Here is a 27,853-nt window from a genome sequence, read left to right as displayed (position 1 = left end):
ATGGTCCTTTTCACCAGGAAAAGAAGTTTAACGAGCTTAAAACCTCCCGAAATCTTCAAAAGCCAACTAAACTTCTCTGAAGAGGTGAAATACCTTGTTATTATCCTCGACAAGAAGCTAACATGGAACTCTCATCTACAGAGTAGAGCAAAAAGAGCATACGTGGCTTATGAGCAATGTCGGAGGACAGTGGGACGCGCATGGGGTCTTTCACCCCGTGTAGTCGCCTGGATCTACACTGCAATTATAAGACCTATGTTAACGTATGGAGCCATTGCATGGGGACCTAAAGTTCTACAAGCAACGGCCATCCAAAAATTATACCAAATACAGCGACTGGCTTGTTTAAACATCACAGGAGCCATGAGAACAACACCAACCGCGGCAATGGAATTAATCACGGGTCTGACCCCTCTGGACCTGTACGTTAAGGAGGTTGCGTTAATGGCCATGGTACGATTGCACACGGCTGGTGTAAACCTAGAAGTAGGAATGAGTCGATTGAGGTTGGGCCTATGGCAGAAAGCGCTTACTGCGCAACCTCTGCTGCAGGCAACAAGTGATGCAATTGAACCCAGGTTTGTGTTTAATAAACCCTACAAAATACAAATCAATCAGAACACAGAGTCAGATGTTACAAATGCAATACGGATTTATACAGATGGCTCAAAAACCAAAGAAGGCTCAGGATGTGGAGTGTACTCCAGATCACTAAGCCTAAGGATTAAGTGGGGAATGGGAAGAAATACCAGCGTGGTCCAAACAGAACTGGCTGGTATCTCAATCGCCACAAAAGAAATAACCAAGAAAAGAATTTCTGGCAAAAACATTACAATCTGCACTGATAGCAGACAAGCACTATTAGCCTTGAACAGACACCGTGTTACTTCAGGGCTAGCACTAGAGTGCCACGAAGATTTAGCCAAAGCCTCGATAGATAATAACATTATCCTGAGGTGGGTTAAAGGGCACAACAGGAGTAAAGGTAATCGCATTGCCGACTCTTTAGCTAAGGAAGCGGCTGGACTAAGAATTTTAGGACCAAGTGGCACCCACGGCCTGATGACTTCGACAATTGCGGAACTAGTCAAAAGTTACACCCATGCTCAATCTCTAAAGAGATGGGATGAAATCAAAGGATGTAATCTTGCCAGGATCACCTTAGGCGACCCTGGGAAGCTGGCGCCGAAGAAATATCTGGCGATGACCAGGAAAAATCTACGCCTTACAGTAGGATTTCTGACTGGCCACTGTCAGCTAAGGAAACACCTACATAATATGGGGCTAGTGGACACACCTCTATGCAGGATGTGTGCAGATGAGACTGTCAGGCATGTCCTGTGCGAGTGCCCGGAGTTATCGTCAATAAGAGAGTGTGTGTTCGGCGAGTCTTGGCCTACACCTGCCGATATAAAGGAGATGTCTCCCAGCGACCTGTCCACCTTCCTGGAAAGGACAGGATGGACGACGACCTAGGAGGACAACTCCTCGGGAGGATGTACAATGGGTCACATGTGGCCTAAGTGCGTGGGCTTACACTCACCCTCCCTACTCTACAGATACAGAACCCCATTTCACACGAAATAAAAAAAATATTTTCTGGGATGAAGGTCTCCTAATTTACTTTCGAATGAAGTACATTGTTCCTATACCTAAACTTGAAAGTTTTCGAATAAATAACGTTTTCTAGTTGTTTTTAATTTTTAATATTTCGATAAAGTCAAGCCATTGTTTATTCTGCATTGTCGAGTCGTGGTCATTTTTCTGCCAGTAGTGTTCCGATCCAATGTAATTTCTTATGGCTCCTTGAAATGAAAAAATATGTCGCATTTATTTGCACAACCCATTTCATAGATTCGAATCATGCCTATTAAAATTCAAATTTTGTTATTTTCAGTTTAAATTCAATTTTCTTCCATATAACCTTCGATGTATGAACAAATATGTTTCAACACTTTGAAACAATTCTTAGTTCGACTACTACATCAATCTCCCTTAATGTTTCATTTTGAGTTTGATTGCGAACCATTCGATTGGATCTCTTGTCTGTCATTTATTCCACGTCATACACCTTTGTTTATAATGAAAGTTTATTCTATCCAAGAAAGAGTCAATATGGTTTAATCCAAGATTTGCTCAACGTTTTCGAAAGATTGTTATAGAGATTGCTTGAATCTTGTTCCTTTGATTACCCGTAACAAAAAAGAAGATACAAAGTAACTGGAAATGAAGACATTGAGGTCATAGTTTTGGGGTCTGTGGCAGAGAATCCAAACATAAGATTCAGACGAATTTTCAAACGAACTGAAATAATTTAACTCCAAAATATGGCTCATAAAGGTTGTCACAGTAAAAAATATTTGACAAATATTTTGCCGTCAGTTGTCAAATAAATAATATTTACGAATTCGCAAATTTCAGTTTAATTCATAAGCATAAACTCATTCTTCTACTACAAACATTCCTATAAATAGTACAAATATAAATAGTGGCACTTATGATGTTCAAAATACATTCACTCTGACGTGGCAGGTGTGGTATTACAGTGTTTCTGTAAAAAAAATTAAACTCATTTAATTTCAAATAAGTTCATTAAAAATATAGGTAGTTCATTTATTTATGTTTTCATCTTTGTATACACAAGGTATTTGTAGATCAACACATTTGAAAGCACAGATTAAACTACAAGGAATAAAAATGTCATCAAACACAAACAATGAATCAAGAAAGTGATAAAATAAGTCATTTCAATATTGACCAAGCCATACTGAAAAGATATTTTATATATTCAATAAACACTCTATTAGTCTATTGTGAGATTTTCACTAAACAGTTTTACAGGAACGCAACACGTGTTTCACTATTCAGTGCTTCTTCAAGCGTATCTATGCATATAGACACGCCTGAAGAAACTATTGTAAAGCGAAACACGTTGCGTTTTTGTAAAACTGTTGAGCAAGTATGTCACAAAGTGTTTCTTGAAAATATTATGGATTTTCATCAAGTATCGGCTGATTTCATCTAAGAGATTTTATGACGAACAACTACAGAAGGCTAAGTTATTGATAGATAGTCACATGTGAAAGCAACAAAAGTTGTGAAAGGTATAAATGAAACCTCTGACATAGAATTAATATAACTGAACATACTATTGAATTAATGAGCACGCATGAAGAAGGAGTGAATATAACTAAAAAAGGACTTTATGACAGAATCAGAAGTCCTTCAAGTTGTCTATCAACAGCTGCTTAACAAAAAAATAGATTTCAAAATTTATTATCATTTAGAAGCTCAATCAACTAACTTTTTTTTAAATACAGATCACTGGAACTTGAAAATAACACTAAATTTCTAAGAGTGTTCATTGACCAGAATTTAAAATTTGTGGATCATGTTTAACAACAGCTGTTATGCGGTTGAAGTGGTTTATAAAGAATTGGGGTTCAGCACTGCAAAGATGACGTACTATGCACTCATAGATTCTCACTTACACCATGGACTACCATTTTGGGGAGCATGCAGTCCAACTTTATTCAAAAGTCTACTAATTTTACAGAAAAGAGCAATAAGGTATATAGAAAACCTTGAACCAAGAGACTCCTGTAGAATCTTCTTCAAAACTCATAATATTCTAACGGTAACTGCATTATTTATACTGGAATCTGTGTGTTTAATAAATAAGCCGATATAAAATTTTGCTGCATCCTCTTACTACTAAAACAGCAGACACACTCTGAAACTCACTGTGTCAACTAAAAACATCACCAGAGACTCCATATTTTACAACGATGGAAAAATGTACAATCATTTGTTATGGACATAAGATCTGCCAATTTCATTTGGTATGTATTGCATCATATGCAATACATACCATATGTCTTATTATAATAAGGCATATTATTATTATTATTATTAATGTTGACGACATCGGATATATATGATGGAATTGGCCGATACTTGTTGAACGTATTGAAAAAACACTTCATTGTGAGATTTTCACTAAACAGTTTTACAAAAACGCAACATGTGTTTCGCCATACAATGGCTTCTTCGGGCGGAGTAAAGACACGTATTCAAAAAACACTTTACTGCAAGATTTTCACAAAACGATTTTACCAAAAACACAACACGTGTTTTGCCATACAATGGCTTCTTTGGGCGGAATAAAGACACGCCCGAAGTAGTCATTGTATGGCGAAACACGTGTTGCGTTTTTGTAAAATCGTTTTGTGAAAATCTCTCTTTTGTGAAAAGTGTTTTTGAATACGTTACTATCGGATATATCATGAGATCGAAATTTACCCAGATATGAAATGAAGTTCAAAGGATAGTACGTTCATGAAAAACAGAAAAAGTTGATGTGTTTAGAAAACGGGTAATTGAAGGCTTACAAAAAACCTAGAGGGACGGTTAAGTTACCTCAAAGTAAAATGCCATGTCAGGTGGCTATGCACAGTCGTAACTGTGTTTGTGCCAACATTCTTCATTAGTCTGCTGACCAGGAAGATTCAACAAGCCAGCTTCTTTGTAAGTATGACGATATATATAATGGAATCAATCACTAATCTGACGTAATACATGACTATGCTACTTGATGAAAATTAATAAAACTATCCATGATAATAATTGTACAATTTTCACACATTTTATTGGAAACGCGTATCACTACACGGTAGCTTCATCAGTTGAAATGGTACAACAAACTACTCAACAATGTCTTTTATTTAACAGTATATGTAAAAGTTATTAACTTAAATATATACATGATTAAGTAATTCTGGCAAAACAGGAAGATTATGGAAAATCAATCACAACACATACTTCTAAGAAAACAGGTTATTTATAAATATATTGAATTATTGTCATTTTATGCCAAAACCTAATTAGATTTCTAGCAAGAGAGGAATCCTAGAGTTCCACGATACCCCCGTAGGGATTCCACAAAAAATTAGAAACAAATTCAAAACACCTATCACTGTTCGACCGTTTTGACGCGGCGTATCACGATTCACGAGGCGCAGCCGAACGGGCCGCCGCGCCGCTCGAGACAAAGCTACCGCTGCCTTGTCGAAAGGCGGCGTTCGGCTACTCCAAAGAATCCGATGCAAGCATTTGGGTGAACGTACCGGACAATTTTACTATGCCGCCACCGCCGATACCTACTTGTGAGCGCGCAATACTTTTTTGATAAAAGCCGCTTCTGAGATTAGACGCTATAGTTGTGAACAGGCGACTTTCGGATCTAACTTCAAAACATTAAGTCGAGATTGTTTACAGCGCATTTTTTGTATACCTATTTTCATTAAGGCTTTTTATTTATCAAAGGCGCCGATTCGAGTATTTTTGAAAATGTTCTAGATCGAGGCTACGACTATGAAAGCGACATTTATTCTTTGGACTAACTCTTTGACGCAGTGATTATCGGGCGTTATTTTGACCAACCCCTCTGACGTGTAATATTATTAATGAAGAGGAGTGGAATGTTGGCCTAAAGTCGTTAAACGCGATGCAACAATATTTTCTAACGAAGCAGAATGTTCAAAAAAGCAGTACTCGCAGAGTATACAGCAATTACCGATCTAGACGATGATGCAACGACGTCAAGTTCCACGGTTTTAAAGACGAAAAAAAGGAAGTATGATGAATCATATATCAGTTTCTTATTTGTTGATTCCAACGGCTCAGCTCTCTGCATTCTGTGTAGTGAACTGCTTCCTAATGTTCCATGGCCCCTGCTGAGTTGCACCGACATTTAGAAACTGTTAACTCCGACTCTTAAGACAAGAATAAATAATTTTTTGGTATGATTTTTTGTAAAAACGAACAGTTATTGAAAATTCAAAAAACTATGATCCATGTAACCCAAACTAACAATGAAAAGGCCACGGAGGCATCATATTTAGTTAGCTATGGGACTGCACAAGCAAGTGAAGTTCACACTATCGCTGATAATTTAATAAAACCATGTGTGTTGGACATAACAAAATGTATGCTCGATGAAAAAACTGCAAAGCATCTTTCTACCGAGCCGCTATCGAACGTAACTGTGTCACGAAGAATTCATGATCTGGCAAGCTACGTCATACAACTATATATTTACCTACACGTCTACAAAAAATACGATTCGTTTTGAAAATGGATGAGTCGACTGATATCGCTGGTCTGGCTATCTTGCTGGTTACCGTGAGATATCCATATGAAAGTTCTTTCGAAGATGACATGCGTATGTGTTCACCGCTGTCCATAAACACTACCGGAGAAGAAATTTTTAATGATATTTTTTAAGAAAATAATGTCAGATGGATCGATTGCATTTTGCCATTTGTGCAGATGGGGCCAAGGCGATGACGAGTAAAACAACAGGAGTAGTGTCACGTATAAAACATAAAGCGCCTTGTTGTGATTCCAGTCATTGTATCCTGCATAAACGAGCACTTCTGATGAAGCAAATATGCCGTTAAATTTAAAATTAGTTATGGATGAAGCGGTAAAAATAATAAATTTTATCAAATCACGACGACTACAATCCCCTTTTGTTCTCATTATTGTGTGAAGATTATGGCAGCAAACATAAAACACACTGCTGCTCCATACATAAGTGCGATGGCTATCTGGGGATAAAACTTCAACAAGGCTATTTGAACTTAGAGCTAAGTTACAAATGTTTTTTCCAGGTACCTACGTATTTTAATTTGAAAGACCGTTTGTTTGATACAACTTGGATGTTCCGACTGTCTTTTATGGCGGATATCTTTAAAAAACTGAACGAATTAAACTCATCATTGCAAGGTAAACAAACAACAGTGTTTCAGGCTTGTAACAAAATAACTGCATTCAAAAGAAAATTAGACTTTTGGAATATTTGCGTTGGTAGGAGCGAAATAGAAGGCGATAACGACTAAGAAATGTTTCAAGATGATGTATTTGAAGAATTTGTCCAATCGATGTGCGCATCTTTTGAGAAGTATTTTTCTAAAGAACAGAATTTTGTATTCTGCTCTGGAACAGAATTCATGGATTCATAATCCCTGATTACCCAACTTACAAAAGCCCGGAAGTATGTCAAACGAGATATATGAATCTCTTTTAGAACTGTCATCAGATACAAGTATGGAGTCACTGTTCGAAACGAATCTTTGCTGCATAGTCCATGATTAATATCCAATGCTTACCAAAATGGCTCTGAATATTCTTCGACAACCATCTTCAGTTCAGACAGGTTGAAGCTTAACTCCCTTACCCTTTCGGCTGATTAAATCTGAATATTTTTCTCTCGTTCCCAACAATATAGTGCGAAACAGGATTCTCAACCTCTGCAGCCACGAAAGCAAAATACCGCAATGTACTAGACACCGAACCTGATATGAGACCTCAACTTTCTTCTATTAAACCTAATATCAACCAATTGATGAGAAATAAAAAAAACAGTTTCATACCTTCCATTAGATAGATTTTTTCTTTTTTAATATCTTCTAGTATTATATACTTAATATGTAAGAAGGTAATAAGTAATATATTACATTGTACTTTTAATACTTAAATGAATAATACACTTTAAAAAAGTATTGTTTTATTGTGAGGCTCCGTCAAAAATTTTAGAACCGCTGTACCAGTCCAACTGATGAAACAATCGTGTTGCAAAACACGTCTCAAATATAACTACAGTATGAAAATTGTATAACCATTATCATGGATAATAATACTAATACCTAACAGTCAGGGCCGTAGCGAAAAGAAAAACCAGGGGGGAGGGAATCCGAATATTCCCAACCCCACCAGCAAAATTTCTCAACTTTTGAAATAATGAAAACCGCGTAACCAGATTCTGTTGTTTGAGAAATTGCTAACTCAAAAACGACGGAAGCGATACACAACATGGACAAACTAAACACGGACGGAAATACATAACACATAACAGGCCAGAGTCCAACGTTATTTCTGATGAAAACCAATCGTGCGCTTCTTCGATATCGAGCCTTTTAATGCGCATGCGTCAGTTTTTCTACCCTCTTCACAATACTGGTTTTCCCCTCGCGAAAAGTTGGGAATTTTGTGAAATTGTCACTTCAAAAATTGTGAACTGTTCAGGACTGTTCTCTTACTTGGGAGAAATTAAAATTTTTTTGAAGTGTTCAAACAACTCAGAATTTCAAAGTATGGGATCTCAAAGTTATGCATGTTGGGAAATCCAAACCTTCTCCTGGTTTCTTTCCCTTTTCTTATAACATCTCCCTTTCTTTTCTCTCATTTTTATTTTTTAAATCCTCATTCATTTTTTTACTATTATTTTTTTCTATCTTCACGGCCCAAAATTTCCCAACTTTTTCCCAAGTCGAAAAAACAGGAGGGGAGGCTCCCCCCAATCCCCCACATGGCGACGGCCCTGCTAACAGTAACTACAATAGTTACTGGTTCAACATGTATTCACTTAATACATAACACTGAACACAATGTATTGGATGATAGGCAGCGTAGGTATTAAACCACAAGCCCAGGCAAATTCTTAGGGGGTGATTTTATACACCACGAGTCATATATAATCTTGAAGTGCTGGTCGAAAAACAAATTTTAGGCACTATGTCGTCAATTTTCCGCGGTACAGGTGAGTGCACATGTGAGATGAAATGTTGTCAAAAGGGGGTACTTTTTGATTACATCATAGATGACGGCTCTATTCTCGTTAAAGAGGCAATGAAAAAAGAATACTTTAAAACCAGTGCCGTCAAAAAATATCGGTACCGGAAGTCAGAAATTTTTTTTGGAAATCGGCGATTTTACCCCCCTCCCCAGTTAATCGAATACTTGACGGCGTTGATTCAGTTAACTTTGCCTTTACTTAAAAAACTATAATATATCTATGCCGTCAGAAAAGGGGGGTACATAGGGTCATAAATCGCGAATCAAAACCCGATTTTTACCCTTTGTGGGGATGGTTATTCAGAATTTGACGGCACCGATTTGAGTTGTAGGTTGTAGGTGTTGTAAACATTGTGCCGTCAAAAAATGATAGTTCATACAAAAAAAAATACTAAAATTTTAGAGCAAAAAATCAATTTTTTCTGATAAGGTAATTTATTTCAGGACGGCATATGTTTTTTTTTTAATTGAAACTGATTATTATGGTATTATAATTATGGCATCAATAATTCACGGTACCCTATTAAAATACAGAATAAAAATAAAAATAACTCGACATTTCAGTATTGAACCAAGAAAGGCAGGCCAGTGAATAAAAAATTGGTTTACAATTAGTAGACGTACTGATACGTGATCGTTCTGATGGAGTATAATTTAAGATTTATGAAAAACTTATATACTGCGAAATATTCGAATCTTTGATAAAAATTTTCAGTAGACGATGAGTACGACCTTCGAAAATTCGAATATTCGAAACTACTCATAACAAAGCGTTTTTCTCACTGTGTGCAGCCTGTCTCCTCAAGTCCGAACTCGTGCACGCCAAAAGCACCGTCCCCACTATCAGCGTGACGCACATGGCCAGGTTAGCCCAAAGACCGCTCCACTGGTAGAAAATGAATGAGTAAATACTGGTGAAAATGATGCCAAAGACGTTAGCAGCCGCGTTGAGCAGACCTGCAGAAGTGCCTTCGGGTTCTGGGTAGGTCAGCTCGGCTGCCAGTTCAAAACCGACGGGGAGCAGTCCTGTCATAAAAAATCTGAAATGAAATGAAAATCAAATAGTTCAGCATAGGCTGAACTCACGTTATCACGCCCAACTAATTGATAAAAATACCCATGACTATATGAAGCGATAGAAATTAAAAAACATTTTCAACAGAAAATGAGAGGAAATGAACATCAACAAAATCTAGGTTGGGTTAGGTCAGGTCCAAGGTGAGTCAGTCTATTCGATCTCCACCGCAACCCGCAAGGATTTAATCTGGCTCACACCTATTCACACTCGACCAAATAAATCCAGCTTCTTAACGAAGCCGATTAGTTTGTATGGTGTGTGGTCTTTCATGGCAGATGGAAAGAGTACGGCCCTGCCGAACTCTATAAACCTGATTCGGTCCCCAGCGGGGCAGGCACTGTGCCTGCCAGCGGAGCAGGCACAGGCTGTATGAGACAGCAGGCTCTGCTGTCTCATCATTAATGTGTTAGTCGGATAGTCAAGGTGCTAGATTTCGACCTTGATACACGCGACAACCTTTCCATATGAGGGTTTTTGCACGTCAGCTACACCTGACGATGCCTTAAATTCAACCGTACAGGGCTTTTTCGCCTCTGGTTTTGGTGAATCATCACTTGAGCGCAAACGTTTGCTAACCTGCTCATGGGAAGTTTGTTCTTCGACCTGAGACAGATTCTGCGTACGCCGCTCAAGAATTTGGTGCAAGGCGGTTTCATGAGGTACGCCAGTCTTGAGGAGACGACTCAGTCGTTCCCTGGCTGCACCACCAAACCTTTTTTTTACGTTCAGCTATTGGATCAGGAGTTGGGAAGCTCTCGCTCCTGATCTTAATTTACAGGGAGGTCAGTTGGAGTTGTAAGCTCGACATCCATCTCCTCTGTAGACTTGCTCCTGATCTAAATTTGCAGGGAGGTCAGTTGGAGTCGTAAGCTCAACATCCATCTCCTCTGTAGACTTAGCGTCCATAAAAGTCCCACGAATAGCTAGGGAAAGAAGGTCAATCACGGCAGAGCCCCGCATCACCGTGAAAAGGCGATGCTACGACGAGAGGGCGCCCGGTATCTGGAAGGTTCCGTAGAGACAGCTGATTAGCTCACTGTCATTCATCCTCTCGGCATGGATACACACACTTTAGGATTAAGCCATTGTTGGGATGCCATTCAGTTAGGGAATAAGAGAACCACAAGTGATTCTGTCATTCCCGTATCCAGCGGGGCTACGTGGAAGCAGCCATCCGATGGCCGATTTGCTCAACCACCACATCCCAAGGCAATACACTCGCCAAAAACAGCATACACAGTGGTTCAGGCAGTGAAAGATGAACAAAGACAGCCATTCCGCCCAAATGTAGTAGACAAAAATCTAGCTACCGGCGATAAATCACACTCTTAGAATGAGGCTGGGCAGTTTGAACTTTTGAAACGAAGCCAAGACCTCCACCAATGGAAATTCAATCATCGAATGTATTATTTGCTGTGAGGACACTTCGTCCGTTGTCTCATCGCCTTTGATGAAACGCCACGCAGAGAATTTCTTCGACACAGTTATATCCAGACGTGAAAGTTTGCACTCTTTGATTAACACAACAATTAAGTCTGTTCATGAATCAATTTCTTACGTTATGACGTATTCCTGAGGCAACTGTGTTGCAATTTCTATTCTATGTATGAACTCTGGAATGCCCTGCGGTTTGTAACGAGTGCGTGCGAATCCTCGTTAAAAATCTAAGGGTCTCATAGTGCAGGCTATTCCACTGGTTTTATATTTGTCATTCAGTCAGTTCAGAAGTCCATTTCAACATTATGGCAATTACCTTAGAATCAATAATTTTTTTTCGTTACGGACTCCCAAGCCCGTGGATCCTTATATTCCAGTGGCAACTGCAGAGAGTATTCGGGCTTATAAAATTGTCGGTCAGAAAACTGAAAAAATATCGAATACTTACCCCAATAAACAGGAAATTACGTAGACAACAGGAATAGGGCTTGATAGGGTAAACGTATAGGTGGCCATGCCTACCAACGAAAACGCATATACAACCAAAATCGTTTCTCTGCGAAAAAAAGTAATTTATTGAAAAATCCAGACTATAACGATTATCACCTACTTGAATTTACGGTATTTGTCTAAAACGACACCACAGCAGACTGACCCCAGCATTCCTGCCAAAATAATGGCTAACCCTATACGTCCAGCGTCTTCGTTGGCACCCTGTGAAATTTCTTTATATAGTAGGGGTTGAAATTGTTCCAATATGTCCAATAAAAGTACATATTTGTAAATGATTCAAATTTATTTTTATTTATTCAATTTAAAGGTATGAAAGTATTTTTTTGCTAAAACAAAGATGAAATCCTTTACAAATCAAACAAAAGTATAAGGAAGTATAAGTATAAGTATAAGGAAAAATCTACCAGTTTTGAAAACTTACCGGATGGTAATATAGGATGATCTGATTCAGAAGTGTCGAAATTGCATAAAAAACTCCTGTGATGATACCATACGCAATCAGAAGCAATACATAAGATCTATTCTGAATTAAATTTTTCAAAGAAACTGAAAAATCGACGGTATCCCCAGAAGCGATTTGCTGAGCTGCAGCATGAGAGGGGGGAGTGGGCGGGGCGTTTTCGAAAACTGAAAACATGAAAATCATTCAAAAATGCAATACACAAAAATTTGTGCAGTAACTCACACAATAAAATGAGGACCAGAATTATTGTCGCCACAACAGCACTGGATATATGTAACACATAAAACTGCGTCGAAGTTTCCTCTATTGTACTATCGGCTCTGACAATGATTGGGGGTACTAGAAACCCTATAGCGATTCCGAGCTGAAAAAAATCATTCACTTCAAGATCTGGGAAATAAAATAAGATGATCGAAGGTAATCCTACTCACTGCGCCAAAAAAGTTGCTTCAGGGTCGAATATCAAGTATATATTATATGTGAAGAGCATTTATGGTGCAGTTGGTAGGATTGTGATCAGAAATCATTGTATCTTACCTGATTACCGAATACTCCAATGCTACACGCTGAAGACACTTGCGTGGGACCGAACCAAACGGCCGCCACCCGTGCAGGAACAGACAGAATGAAAATTTGAGAGAAGGCTATCATGGTTTGACCGACGAACGCCAGCCAGAAGCGGTCCGGACTGACAGATCCCACTTTGACCCATGCTCCTGCGCATGTGCCTACTATGCCTATTATCACAGCTTTTCGTAAACCCTGTAGAAAAATTGAACGGTCGGAAGTGTTTGGAAACACTTTTCCAGTACTAAAGCATAGTGTCTCGACAAGCAATTCGCTAACCAAGCATTATCTTCTAACGATGATTAATTAAAATAAAAAAAAAATTTTTGTTAATAATTTTTTATTTTCATCTGGTGTTAATAGTTTATTTTTTTGATTTTTTCGTTATTGTTTGTATTTTATTTCATTGTAATTTCAGTTTTTTTGTATAGTTGTTTTTTCAGCTAATCCTTTTTTTTACAGATTCTTTTAGGTGTTTCAAATTAATTTATATCATATTAGATAATGGAAGTCCGAACTGATGAAATTCAAGGTATATATGAATTGATTCAAAACATCCATGTTATATTAAATACTTGCTTAGTGCGAAATTTCTTGGTTTCATTCTAGATGAAAATTTATCATCGATACAACATATTGAAACAATATATAGCAAAAAGCTTCTATAACTGGAATTTCATTCAAAGATATTTTGTACCAGTAAAATACCTTAAAAATAATGGTCAAAAATAAACTCAAATATTGAAATCCAACTATCAAAATTAATAGTGATGAACGTAACCAATCATGACAAAATATTCGGGCAATCTGAAAACGAATACTGGGCAAAATTTGATTTATTAAAAAGGATCAACTTTTACAATGAGCTATCAAATGTTAAAAAAAATAATGAACAAAAAATCCACATTGTCCCAGGTGAACAGAATTCAGGTACTAAATTGAGTTGATACCTTGGTTAGGTTAGGTTAGGTTGGGTTAGGTTACGTTAGGTTAGTTCAGCGTTAGGTTAGATTGGGTTAGATTAGGTTAGTTCAGGTTGGGTTGGGTCAGTTCAGATTAGGTTAGGTTAGTTCAGATTAGGTAAGGTTAGTTCAGGTTAGGTTAGAATAGGTTAGGTTAGTTCAGGTTAGGTTAGGTTAGTCTCGGCTGAAGCACTCTGCGTAATTGCAGGAGTGACGCCAATCGACCTCCAAATCGAGGAGAGGGATGAACAGTACCAGACAGCCGAAAACAGGAACAGGGAAATGAATGCAGAACTGAGAAGGAACACACTCGAGAAGTGGCAGGATAAATGGAGGGCAAATACAGCGGTGGCACAAAGGACGAAAGTACTGATCCCCGATATAAGCGTGTGGACGGAATGTTGACACAAAAGGGTGGACTATCACATGACGCAGTTCATAACAGGACACGGTTCTTACAGGACATACACCCACCGTATCGGGAAAGCGAAAAACGCCTTGTGCATCTATTGCGGAGAGGAAGACGACCCAAACCATACGATCTTCTATTGTAGGAGATGGGAGCACTACAGGGAAGACGTGGAGGTAAATGAGGAAAACATAATCTCATACATGCTAGAAAGCCGCACAAAATGGAACAGAGTGCATCATATGATAACTAATATCATGTTATACAAAGAGAACGAGGAAAGGCGAAGTCAGCAGTAGTCCTTTGCTGATATCGGAAAGAAACGACGAGATACTTTCACGTGACTGATGTAATATCCTAAGGGATTCTCCAGGTTACGTGAAGCAGTTCAGGGGGGTTTTAGTCGGTAGGAGTCCGACACTACCGTTCGCGATAGATCATAAGCGGCGTTGCCCATGAGCTGGGTTTCCCCCCGACCAAAAAAAAGGATAGGTTAGTTCAGGTTGTGTTAGGTTAGGTTAGGTTAAGTTAGGTTAGGTTACTTACAGTGGTGTTTAGTTATATCAGGGCTAGCATTATCATTCAATTTCAGTTTTGTTGTATTGGTTTTGTAAATGTCCATATAGAACAAAACTGCTGTCACGATAGTTTAATATAAAATAAATAAATTGATGGATGTAGCCATTACTATGTGGTACGTAAGACCGGTAAGAGAGTAAGAGAACTAGGAATACGTCTTAACAAGTTGTTCAAAAATATTACCAATTTGTCCCACCTCACAGCATTAAAAATTCACTGACTTCAGTAGAAAACATAAGGAACCAAATCACGCCACATAATTCAATTTTAGTGTCATTCGATGTAAAGAGTATATTCTCCAAAATACCGTACAACGAGTGTAAGCCCCTCATTTTAGACATATTGATCAAGCCAAATTAGATCATATCACTTCCTTTGAGGTTTCAACAGCTTTCGATGTGTGCCTGAATCAGAGTTACCTACAGTTCAACAACAAATTCTATAAACAGGATTCAGGTATACCAATGGGCTCACCCCTTAGTCCACTTTTAGCAGACATATTTATGAACAACTTGGAGACCAAGATAGTAAACTCCGACCTGGATAAAAAACATATTCATTTTTGGTACAGACATGTAGACGATATTCTTGTCTGTTTCAGAGGTACTACACGACAGCTGAACCAATTTATGACATTCATGAACAATCTCAATAGCAACATTCAGTTCACACTCGAAACAGAGATAGAAAAACAAATAAATTTCTTAGACCTGGTCATTACACACAATCAGAATAAATTCGAGTACAATGTTTTCAGAAAACCTAGCTATACAGACATCACCATCCCAAGCGATTCTTTCCATCCAGACAGTCATAAATCAGCAGCCTACAATTCAATGTTGCACAGAGTATTCTCACTGCCTTTGTCTGCAGACAATCTAGCTAGGAAAATTGATACAATTAAACAGATAGGTCATAACAACGGTTTCAACGCAGATACTATCTAGAAGTTAGTCAGGAAACAAAGCCGGAAATCCACTTGTAGAATAATACATCAAGAAATGGGTAACGCTAACATATTTTGGAAAAAAAAAACAGAAATTGTCGCAGGTTTCTTCAGAAAAAACAATGTGGAAGTAGCATTCAGACCACATGCCAGGTTATCTCATTTTATTTCCAATGCCAAAGATAAGGTCGACAAGTTGGAAAAATCTGGAGTTTATAAGCTTAAGTGTCCGGAGTGTAATAGTGTTTATGTGGGACAATTCGGACGAAATTTCCAAAAACGGTATGTTGAACATCAAAGGTCCTTCAGACTGGGAAAAAATGATTCGACGTGTTCAAACCATTCCTTGTTATGCAACCACAAGTTTCCGAATCTAAACAATACGGAAATTCTGCACTATGCAAGGAAGGGTTGCAAACTCAATTATTTAGAATCCTTGGAAATTCACAAGCATAAATATTGCGGGTGCAACCTGTTAAATGACCAAATCGATTTAATTTACTCTCCGGTTTTTAAATTGGCGCATTGTGAACTGTAAATTCAGGTACTCAATCAAGTACCTGAATGGTATATATTAGCGAATGTAATGAATCATTCTTAGTTTATTGTTTAAGTTTGAAAATATCCATATAGGACGAAACTGCAGTAACGTTAGTTACAAATAAAAGTCGCAAAAAACATAGAAAGTTTCATTTTCATGATGATCTCCCACCAGGTAGTAACGGCATTTTTCATCGGAAAAGTGGATACCCCATTCGATTTAGACATATTTCGAACATCTAGATTTCGAGTTTCAGCCCAATATCTCATACAGAGTGTCGGTTAGACGATGACAAATTTTCAAATCCATGATTTTTTGAGTGACCCTGTATGAAAGTCTATGAACTCTACAGAAAAGATGAAGTAACCATTCAATAAAATAATACTTCGCAAGCTCAGCTACGAAGTTATATAAGTAGTGATCGTTTTATGGAGTTGTCTCTAGTTTAATTAAAATCAACAATTCAAATGTTGAAAACGTGTTTTTAATTTTAAAAAAATTACCAACAACAGAAAATTCAGGCAGGTCTTCTTCAATTGGCCTAGAGTTATTTCACCACACTTTTGCCTTATCCTCTCCTTCAATCCGTTAAAATTTCGTGGTCCATTTCTATAAACACTTTCTTTCAAATATCCCCACAGAAAAAATAACGGAGTCAGGTCTGGTGATAAAAGGGCTGTTCCTTTGAATCCATCTTCCTTCTGCGTTCTTCAATTCTCAGTTTTTCGATGAAATCCAAGATTATAAAATCTTCCACTGTTCAGTGTCTTTTCGAAAAACACTGGACCTATTATAGGTTTTGAATATTCTCAACCAGACATTGTTTTTTTTTGTGAATATTGTCTTTTCGCATTTATCATCCAGTTTGGATTCTCCCTTGCCCATTACCTGGAATTCTGAGTGGACAATATACCGTTAGTGGTAAATGTCGCCTCATCGATGAAGAGAATATTGCCCAGAAAGTTATTATTATTCAAATATTCACCTTGGTAGAATAAACAGAATTTCAACCTTCGTGTCTAACAAATAACTTAATTTTTTTTTTCGGTAGGTATAAAATGCAACTATCAATAGAAGAAATTCATGAACTCACCAACTTTTCCAAGAGATAGCTAGCAGGAAAGACGAAAGGTACATATAGAACCATGAAGATCATAGAGGTCCAGTCAACCCATGTGGTCGAGATACCATAGTACTTGACTATGACGTCCGTAATGATGGAGAGCTGAATCCAGTGGCTGGAGTTGCAAGCCGAGTACATCACAAAAATGGCCAAAACCACCCATCGCACCCCGTATACTTTGGTCTTCGGTACTGAAGGGACGTCCACGACCTCCAGAGCCTCTTTGCTTTCTACCATCTGGTTCATGTTGATGTAGGATTGTAAAATTCCTGCGGAGGAACAATTTGTTAAACGTTGGAATATCTAGTGTGCTAACGAAATTGATCGGATCGTCAATTGGGAATTAATCGATCGGTTTTATTCTTTCAATTAGTGTGGCCTGGTGACGAAATTTGAACCGTTCATACGGAGCGTCAAAAATTTGGCGTGTGTCGATTGTTAATTTGTATTACAGGGTGTTCTAAAACCTAACATGATCACTTCAAGGTCTGATTGGGCAACATAACATCAATATATGAATTCAGTTTGACATTTGGAGAGGTATATAAGTACAAAGGCATAAAATAATTTGTTTCAGAAAAAGTGTTTAGGTGGTTTGAAGAAGAAAAGTTTGAATGAGTGCACGTCCCAAACCTCTTGGCTTTTAAGCTACAGGGTGTTAAAATCTTGAGAAAAAAGTTTTTTCGTCATAACTAAAGTAATTTCATAGATATGTTTATGGAATTCCGAACACGCTATCTGAGCATCTACAGTCATATTTTAATGTAGATGATTTTTCAAAACTTCAACCAGTGGCGTCCAAACAGGTATGTGAATAAGATATAAAAAAATATACAGGGTAATTCGAATTCAACCCCCACCATTGGGATCTCTTAAACTACAGGAGATATGTCGAAGCTTAAATTGGGACAGAGTTGCGTTTTTTGTGTTTAACAAAATACTGTTTTGAAACTTGGAAAATTCTGAGTATTTCCGGAAATATCCAGAAAAAACTGAAAATCGTAATAGCTCAAAACCAAGAACATTTTTTTAAATACTTTTTTCAGCTACACGTTTTCAGACAATCATCATCAACTTTTTTTTATATTATGGGCACCATATTGTTTTTTTATACATAAAAATAGTACTTCTCATTCTGATTTGCTTGACGTATAATTTGTTACGATTTGCTCTTCTGAAATCACAGGCATTAAAAAAAAAATAACTCCATCTGAGATAGTCATGACTCCATCGAAAAATTTTGTTTAATAAACACTAGTTGTCAGAACTCATCAAACATCATAAGTCTACACAAATACTTCAGTCGAAATGTCCTCATTCTCAAATGAAGAAAACAGAGATATATTGAAACTTTATTATAAATTTGATAGGAATAGTACGAAAACAGCATAAATTAATTTTGAATTATATACGGAAAGACAACAGCCAGATAGAACATTATTCGGAATTTTGGACAAACACTTGGCTGAGTACGGTGCTTTTCAAAAACCAAGACTGAAGTTTGAAAAAAAATCTGTTTGAAATCTGTTTTTCCGTTAACCAGCATTCGCAACCCTACGAACGACAACCCTCAGAAGTCAAAACTTATGCCAGCTAAGGACTAACGAAATCTCATCTTTTAACGTGAGATTCCTAATACGGGGACAGAATAGAATAAAATACCAGAAATAACTCATTAGCCGAGGTGATATGATTGTTCTCTCCATATTCGAAGAAGAATGATTATTTTTGGTACTTTTTTAGACAAATGCAGATCCTTCCAAATCCACGCATCTAGTCTCGGTAGAAATGAATGTGCCACAGACGAGTGTTTGGAGGGAATTCATAAAAAATGGTTTGATATGTTATAAGATACATATTTCACAAAAATTGCAACCAGGTGATCCTGAGAGAAGGATGGATTTTTGAAAAACATTATTTGGACCGACGAAAGTACTTTTTCGACCTGTGGTGTTTTTAATAGAAATAATGAGCACATTTGTAGTGAAAATAATCCACGACACTTCAAAAAAGTGAATGTGTGGACTGGAATTTATAATCACCGAATACTTGGATCTTATTTCTTCTATAATACTTTGAACAGGGACACCTATCTTCGGTTCTTAAGAAACGAATTCGAAGAATATATGGATACTTTTTCCCTTGTTAATTATAACAGCTGCTGGTTTCAGAATGATGTGGCTCCTCCACACAATAAAAGAGCAGTTTGCGAATATTTACACCAAAGATTTCCTAATAGCTGGTTACTAATTTCTAGACCACCTCACTGGATACTTTTTTGTGGGGCACTTTAAAAAACAGAATCTATGGAGATCAAGAATATGACATAGTAGGTGAACTTAGTGAACTTAAAGAAAATATCATCACACAATTCAGGTCTATCAGAAAAAGGGATATTGTTAGGGCTCTTCTTAATTTGAGCCGACGAGCTCGCTTATGTATCCAAGAGGAAGGCTATCATTTCGAACACTTGTCGTAATACTTTTTGTGCATTTTTAAAAAGCTCATGATTTCATTCTTGGTTTTTCAAACGCACCGTACTCAGCCAAGTGTTTGTCTGAAATACCGAATAATGTTCTATCCGGCTGTTGTCTTTTCGGAAATAATTCAAAATGAATTTGTGCTGTTTTCGTACTATTCCCATCAAAAATAAAGTTTCAACATATCTCGTTTTTCTTCATTTGAGAATGAGGACATTTCGATTGAAGTATTCGTGCAAACTTATGATGTTTGATGAGTTCTGGTAACTAGTGTCCATTAAACATCTCAGATGAAGTTGTTTTTTTAAATACCTGTGGTTTCAGAAGAGCAAATCAAATAAAACGAAAATTCGGATTTTCAGTTTTTCCGGTTTCCGGTAATAATAAGGCAAAATGAGGTGCTTTTCGAATACGGTGGTGTAATATTTACTACGTTTTGATTTAGAGTCACAAACAGTGGTTATATTGTAGTTCGCGTATCATTGATAGAATCGACAGAAGGAAAGAGAAAATAAGCAAAGTAAAGTGTACCCAATCTATGTTACATATTGGTTCAAAGTATGACTCCCTCCAACACGTTTGAAATTTTGATTCTCAGTGTTTTCTACATAAGTTCAACCGCAGCAATAATTTTCGGCTCTGCTGAATTCTAAAAACCTGATTCGGTCCCCAGCAGGGCAGGCACAAAGTATGTGCTCTGCTGTTTCATAATTTTTCAAACAGAGGCGACACACACTGTCTTTTGACAGTCCGAGTCTCTGCATATGATGATTCAAATAACGGTGACCTGTAAGAAGGCCTGTTAGATATCGTAGTTCATCTCTACTGTAGTCCAACAACTATTTGGTATCAAGCTTTGAAGGGTGAATAAACGCCTTGGAGTTAGCCAATCCTGGAAGATTCTGCCAGAAGTCCATGAATCTTCTTGCCATCCAGTTGTTCAATCTTTGTTTGGCGAAGCCTAAAGCGATGCCCATTACAGGTTCTGGTCCGATGAAGCTAACTGCAGCGCCCTCCTTTGCAAGAGAGTTAGCAGCTTCATTGCCTTCCAGGCCAGTATGCCCAGGAATCCAGACTAGAGACAATCTGTTTAGTCTTCCTATCGGGAAGAGTCGTTTTTGGCAATTAGCTACCAACTTAGACGTTGCTCGCTAGTATCATATGAAGAAGGACTTCATATTATACTTTGACTGAACCACATGGCCTCAATCCAAAAATGTATTTTCTTGGCTATAAGCCTATTTTGTTTTATAAAAGTCAAATATTGCAAATGTGCCATGTACTTATTTTGATACTTCCTGTTGCCTGACAAGTAAGTAATCTTAAACAATTTTTCCAAATTTCTTAACCTTAAAGTTTAAAAACTTTTTGCAACTTCAATTTTCACTAAATTTCCTTTTCAATTAGATCACTTACTTTCAGGTGAGCACTGAAGATGACGAAAGTCGAAAGCGCTTTGCAAGAATTTTAAAAATTATACACTTTAATACAAAAACCTCTTCGATTCATTAATTCTCAGGAATTGATTACATCTATAGAAAGGGTATTATCTAGGGTTAGTATCATATAAAAATATCATTATTTATTAAAGTATTACATTTTAGAGTTTTTCAACAGAAATTCCAAAACTGTCATCAGTGTTGAAAGAGACCTAAATCTTTATAACTAAATCATAATCGGTTAGGTTAGGTTAGGTCCAAAGTGAGTGGGTCTATTCGACCCTCCACCGCAACCCGCAAGGGTTCATTGTGGCTCACACCTATTCACACTCGACCAAATAAACCCAGCTTCTTAACGAAGCCGATTAGTTTGTGTGGTGAGTGGTCTTTCAGGTCAGATGGTGAGAGTACGGCTCTGCCTAACTCTAAAAACCTGATTCGGTCCCCAGCGGGGCAGGCACAAAGTATATCGTTAATGAGGTAGTCGGATAGTCAAGGTACAAGTTTCCCACCTTGATACCCGCGACAACCTTTCCATATGAGGGTTTTTGCACGTCAGCTACATCTGACGATACCTTTAATTCAACCGTGTAGGGCTTTTTCGCCTCTGGTTTTGGTGAATCATCACTTGAGCGCAAACATTTGCTAACATGCTCATGGGGGGTTTTTTCTTTCACCTGGGACAGATTCTCCGTACGCCACTCAAGAATTTGGTACAAGTCGGTTTCATAAGATACCCGCTTAGTCGTTTCCTGGCTGAACCACCAAACCTTTTTTTTTTTTAGGTTCAGTTATGGGATCAAGAGTTCAAAAGAATAATAGATCAAAGAAAAAAAATAATCTACGTATTATTCAACGAATATTTACGCTCATGAATGTTAACCTAATCGCGCTCAACTGTTGGGCCTGTCTCTTGACAAATCCTCCTTTTTTTTTGCGCTCACAAACATTTCTGTGTACGCAAAGTTGCCATTTTTAAATTTTAGTCGCAGAATATAATTCAAATATTTCATAATTATTTAATGAACATTGATGCTGTTGAAAACATTTCATTAGCAGGAAGTTTCTTTAATGAATAAAACACGTTTTCCGCTATTCTATGGCCATTTAGCTGCGTGTGTATGATCTAAACAGAAGATGATGAAATATACAGAATCACAACTTGACAACAAAGTTTTCGTTTCAATGCAAAAAAAAATCTGAGAGTTTAGTGCCTACCATTATGGGACTTTGGATTAGTTTATTCATACAGTCTCCCAAATTAACTTTCGCAACGCCTCAAACTTTTTGATTTCTTTCGATTAAAAAAAAATAATGAAACTCCCTCAAAACTTCATTTTGCGCCATGGTTTTCTTCTTACTACGGTCCTGTCTTCTCCGACGCCGTCGACAAAATCCCAATTATTAGGATTAGTCAGTAAACGTAAACGTGACATGCCGGCAAAAACATTTGCATTACGTTAGCGTTAATTATTTTAAGCAACATTTGGCTTGTTTTTCAATAATTTTACAAGCGAAACAAATTTGAAAATGACCAGACAGATGAACTCACCTAATCCAGAATTGCCCAAGGAGGTTGATAAAGTCGTCAATAACTAATGTAGTCTTTTGAAGGAAACCGCTAATTCAGCACATATAACCGTAACAAAAGATACGTGGAATATAACTCTATACAGGTCAGGTCCGCACCGACCCGTACTCGTTAATTTTCAGAAATTAGAATAATTTTTAGAAATTATGGAATAGAGGACCATTGAAACATTAATTTTTACCTTTTTTTGTCTCGAGAATTCGGAAAAGTCTGGAATTTACGAAATTGAATGTAAGGACGGCGATGCCAAATATTATAGACAGACAAAAAGATCTATTAAAGTAAGATATAAGGAACACATAGCACACTTAAAATATGGAAAACCTGAAAAATCAGCAGTCGCCCATCATATTTTGCAACAGAACCATTCCATAGACTTCATTCCATTAAGATTATTTAGACAAGTTAACAACAGGCAACTAGATGCCTATGAGAGTGTAGAAATAAGTAAACTAATAATATTATGAATAACGATGACGGACCTATACCAAAGAGCATAGTATATAGCTTGTTAAAATAATATTGTTGGGTTTACTGATAACTACGTAAGGACACATTCCAAAAATAAATTTAGATAGGCAATATAACAGTTAAACATATATTGTAAAATAATAGATAAGGCAAAATTGTAACATTAACTTAGGTTGGTATACCTGTATGGGTGGTACACCTGAATTGTTTACTTTAATGGGATATCTATTTAGCATAAATAGCATTAGCTTCGCGTTAGTTTCCAGTTTAATCTTCCTCTTTGAAGATGATCACTTGGTGATCGAGGTGTTCAAAATAACCATTTGGTGTTGAGAAAAAACTTCAGTAATATTGATTTTTGGCCACAATTTCTTAAATCCGTCAGTGGATGAGGTTTTGAAACATTTACAAATATGAATCACCAGATATGGGAATAGCAATGTGATTTCTTAATATTCCTGCTTAGACATTTATTTTCTAATGAGTTTTAGTGTGTCGAATAATAGGTGAGTTCATATCTGACCAATATCGTATATTGTGGCGGTTAACAAATACTTTTTATGCATTTTCGATTTGAAATCAAACATTTGGACATTAACTCATAAAACTGCATTCTCTCTATGGCATATTCACATCTGTTTGTCTTTACATACTATATTATAATGATATTAATGATAATAATCATTATGGAGTGTCTACATGACATAATGGTACTGGATATAGCCCGTAAAGTCGTCAGGAGTTCGGATTCCCTTCTCTGCATGGTCCGTGACCATGAGAGAGCGGGAATTGGAGCATTTCTCTTCAGGGCAGCTGCTCGAGCAGCTGATGAACTCGGTTCAGTTTTCGACACTGAACGAGGTGACCACAACTCTGTCACCAAGTTGGAACCCGTTCAGCAAAACGCTCATATGAAAGCCGCAGAGATCACCTCACTTCTTCGGAAACATAGGGATAAGCCAATGTATTGGGTCTTCTTCAATAACATTGAAGACCTTGGCTTATCAAAGCGCCTTACTTTCGCTTTCCTCAGGTCGAGTGGGCTGAAGTCGGAAACTGAGGGGTTCATCATGGCTTGCCAGGATTGTGTCTTCAACACCTTAGTCTACCGCATTTGCGTGATGGGTATAGAGGTTCCTGACACAAGGTGCAGGGCCTGCCGCGAGGTGCCCGAGACCCTAATGCACTTGCTATCAGCATGTCCAGCATATGCGGTCTGGGACTATATCCATCGACATAACTCGGCCCTAAGAATGCTATATTACTATCTACGACACTCTTACGGTATTGACGAGACACCGGTGTTGCCCTACGCTCCGGGGGATATTGAATCCGTTGTGGGGAACGAGAAGTGCCGAATTTATTGGAACTATTCGTTCCCCACCCTCAGGCTCATACAAGCTAATAAGCCTGATGTAGTCCTTCTCGACCACCAGAACAAGACGATATTTGTCATGAAGTTTTCAGCTCTCGGCGAGAGAAATATCGTCAGAAAAAAAGGGAAAAACGGATAAAATATCAAGATTTTCTCTTCGAACTCCGCAGACTCTACCCAGACCACTCTGTCAAGATGGTTGTTCTGATTATTGGAGTCCTTGGTGGAATGATACCCTCTCTACTCTCGAATCTCAAAATCATACCGGCTTGCCGCACTAAGGCATAAATCTTAGCCGGACAGATGCAGAAGGCTGTCATTCTTGGCTTACTGCGCTTGCTCATGGCACATGATTCTCGGACATTGGTCATTGGTTAATAATGCTGGTGCGCCCTCGGAGCTTCGGGGGATAGGATCTAACCAGCGCACACTACGGTGAAAAAAAATAATATAATTTTATCAACAAAAGATAAATACAAAATCAGATACGAATAAGTTACAACATAGAATAAATGAATAAAGCGATTCTAGGATAAGTGCAAAGCACTTGTTTCCCATAACAACATTTAGAAAAAATGACAAAATAAAAATGTTATAAAAAATTATGAAATGTGGAATATGCAACAATTTAAGAATGCGTGTGTATATAAATAAATAAGTCAAGCATCATAAAGAATACACAATGCAATAATTATAATAATAACTTTGTTCACTTAACAGATAGCTGTAAAAATTACAAAATATAAATACATTTTGAAATAATTATTAAATGAATAAGACAGTAAAAAATGTTAAGTACCCAAGTACTTATAGAAATAAAACATACATGAAATTAATTTTAAATAGATCTATAAGAATTATAATGAATTTTCAATGAAGTTATATAATAAAATAACAGGCAGGTATATACACATTATAATAAAATTTCTATTATAATGATTATATATTATGTATATATGTTTTTAAAAATATGAGTGAATTATCCTGTAACCAGCAAGGTCAACCTTACCCTTAACCTAACTAGGCTAGAGAGATGCTAACATCTTATCCCCAACTAGTCTTAAACACCTTCAAGTTCTGCCAATTACTCAATGTTTAAGTCACGATCTAAGTAACAGAAACAGCTATAGCAATGAAGAATTTCAACAATAAACTTATTAGGTTGTTTCAAAAGTTTTGAGTCTACTTTAAACTGGAATACATCAGTGAATACCTCAATTCAATCGAAATAAGTACAATTTGTATCAGTGTACTTTTGCAAACGTAACACAAGTCAATTAATTCCGTCAGCATAAAAATTGAGTGCTCGGGATTAGATTAAGTCGACGAAGTCGGTTTTCTTCTGATATTGATTGACGAAGGTTCTACCGGTGAAAACGTTATCGAGGTGCTTGAGAAGTTCGTAGTCAGTTGGCGAGAGGTCTGGAAAGTAAGTTGGGTGAGGCAGAGCTTCGACGCTCAATTCGTTTAATTTTCTGACGGTGATTTGGGAAACGTGCGGACGGGCGTTGTCGTGGAGCAGGAACGGATAATCTCCGTTGACCAGTGCCGCAGTTGCTGACGCAATTTTTGGTACATCTCGTCGCAACGGTGATCCTCCACTGCAATTGGAGACGTTCAGGATAGTGGTTGGATAGTCGACACTGGTCAGGAGAAGAGGTCATCCTGCTCCACGATAACGCCCGTGTGCATGTTGTATGTTGGCAAAAAGCACTGATTCAAGTGGCGCTTATTTCGATTGAATTGAATAAGTATTCACTGAGATATTACAGTTTCAAGTAGACTCATAAAATCGAACACAACTATCGAAACAACTTAATATAGCTATTTATTCCCAGTGATGTGTATTCACCCAAAATACATTCTGTAGGTTTTGATTGATCAATTGATTACCTCAAAAAGTAACGACGGCTCTCACTGTTTGAAATAGAGAGATCCAAATAGAGATTTTGAATCTTTGATCATATCTAGTGGTATCATACTATATCTGACGAGTTAGAAATTAATTTCAAATTTCTAGAAAAGTGATTCAAAATGAAAACGGTCAAAAGGTTTCATTGAAAAAAAAAGATAATGATGTAGATAATGTACTAAAAAACAATACCGAAGGTCCTAGGCAGCAGTCATCACACCACTCTCCTCAGCGATTTACGGAATTGATCGGATATAAAAAGATAAAATCGTGGTGACGCTACACCCAACGATTTTATTATTTTTTTTATCTTTCAAGTGCATTTTGGGGATGTTTTGCTCAGCACGATCATTAGCTTCAGAGATTCAGTCACTCAGAACTTGTCCAGATTTTACTACCAATAATTAAACCACTGCAAGGAAAAACATTATCTTTTGTGAAAAATACTAGGCATTTTGTTGAACTACTAGGGACAATCGAAGTCAAAGAGCAGGATCAACTGATCAGTTCCGACGTGGAAAGCTTCTACACCAACGTTCCTGTCGAAGAAGCACTTCGAATCATACAGAGGAAACTAACCGAAGATGGGAATCTGAAAGATAGAACAAAGTTACCGATACAAGTAATCATGAAATTACTAGGATGATATGTTCGAAACTGCCACTTCAAACTGAAAGACGAATTATTTACGCAAGATGAGGGACTGCCAATGGGATCGCCACTTCCACCGGTTATAGCCAACATGTATATGGAGTGGTTTGAAACTCTGGCCTTCGAAGAAGCCCACAAGAAGCCCCGAGATTGGTTGAGATACGTGTACGACACCTTCATAATATGGAACCATGGAAATGCAGAACTAGACATCTTTCTGAAGCACATCAACTACATAAGTGCTTTCATCACTTCCATAATGGAGAAGGAAGTCCACAACGAATTGCCATTCTTAGACGTATTGCAGAAGAGAACCGCCACAACCAGTACTTGTACTTCCCTACATCAGAGGATTATCGGAAAGGATAAGTAGAATTGGTTCCAAGTTTGACATCAGAACCTGCTTCAGATCTGAGACACTATCCGTAGCAGCCTCACGAAAACCAGGCCACCAAACGCGGACTGCGTTTCCAAGAATTCCATTTACCGGATACCCTTCGAGTGCGGAGAATCATACATCGGTGATATTAAGAGGTCATTGAAAGTTCACATTGTCGAGCACAAGAAACACACACAGCGTGGAGAAACCAGCAAATCAGGAATAGCAGAGCATATTTGGACTCATCAACATAACATCAAGTGGGCTCAAGCTGAAATCATCCACAAGGAGGAACACTGG

At 37.6% G+C, this 27,853-nt stretch overlaps 1 protein-coding gene across 5 annotated transcripts in view; it reads right to left on the bottom strand.

Moving 5' to 3' along the window:
* Positions 1-2,407: 2,407 nt before the first annotated feature.
* The window catches only part of HisT (Histamine transporter), a 28,914-nt gene continuing 3,468 nt past the window's right edge, over positions 2,408-27,853 (bottom strand). For 2 of the 5 annotated variants that reach the window (XM_074175087.1, XM_074175088.1), the window contains 7 exons: positions 17,226-17,524; positions 12,666-12,890; positions 12,351-12,492; positions 12,087-12,292; positions 11,763-11,866; positions 11,601-11,708; positions 9,144-9,677 (listed from right to left, as the gene is read on the bottom strand). In XM_074175087.1, coding sequence (XP_074031188.1) covers positions 9,398-9,677; positions 11,601-11,708; positions 11,763-11,866; positions 12,087-12,292; positions 12,351-12,492; positions 12,666-12,890; positions 17,226-17,501 — 1,341 coding nt within the window. In that variant the 5' untranslated portion in view covers positions 17,502-17,524 and the 3' untranslated portion in view covers positions 9,144-9,397. Of the gene's footprint in view, positions 2,552-9,143; positions 9,678-11,600; positions 11,709-11,762; positions 11,867-12,086; positions 12,293-12,350; positions 12,493-12,665; positions 12,891-17,225; positions 17,525-22,726; positions 22,835-27,853 lie in introns of those variants that run through there. The other 3 variants (XM_023159717.2, XM_074175086.1, XM_023159718.2) reach the window with 3 other exon arrangements.

The sequence above is a fragment of the Leptinotarsa decemlineata genome, unplaced genomic scaffold (genome assembly GCF_025532065.1).
Source record: "Leptinotarsa decemlineata unplaced genomic scaffold, Ldec_3_MD MMD2_tig00000882_RagTag_RagTag, whole genome shotgun sequence".
In the NCBI taxonomy this organism is placed as follows: domain Eukaryota; kingdom Metazoa; phylum Arthropoda; class Insecta; order Coleoptera; family Chrysomelidae; genus Leptinotarsa; species Leptinotarsa decemlineata.
This window is presented reverse-complemented; position numbering and strand designations above follow the sequence as displayed.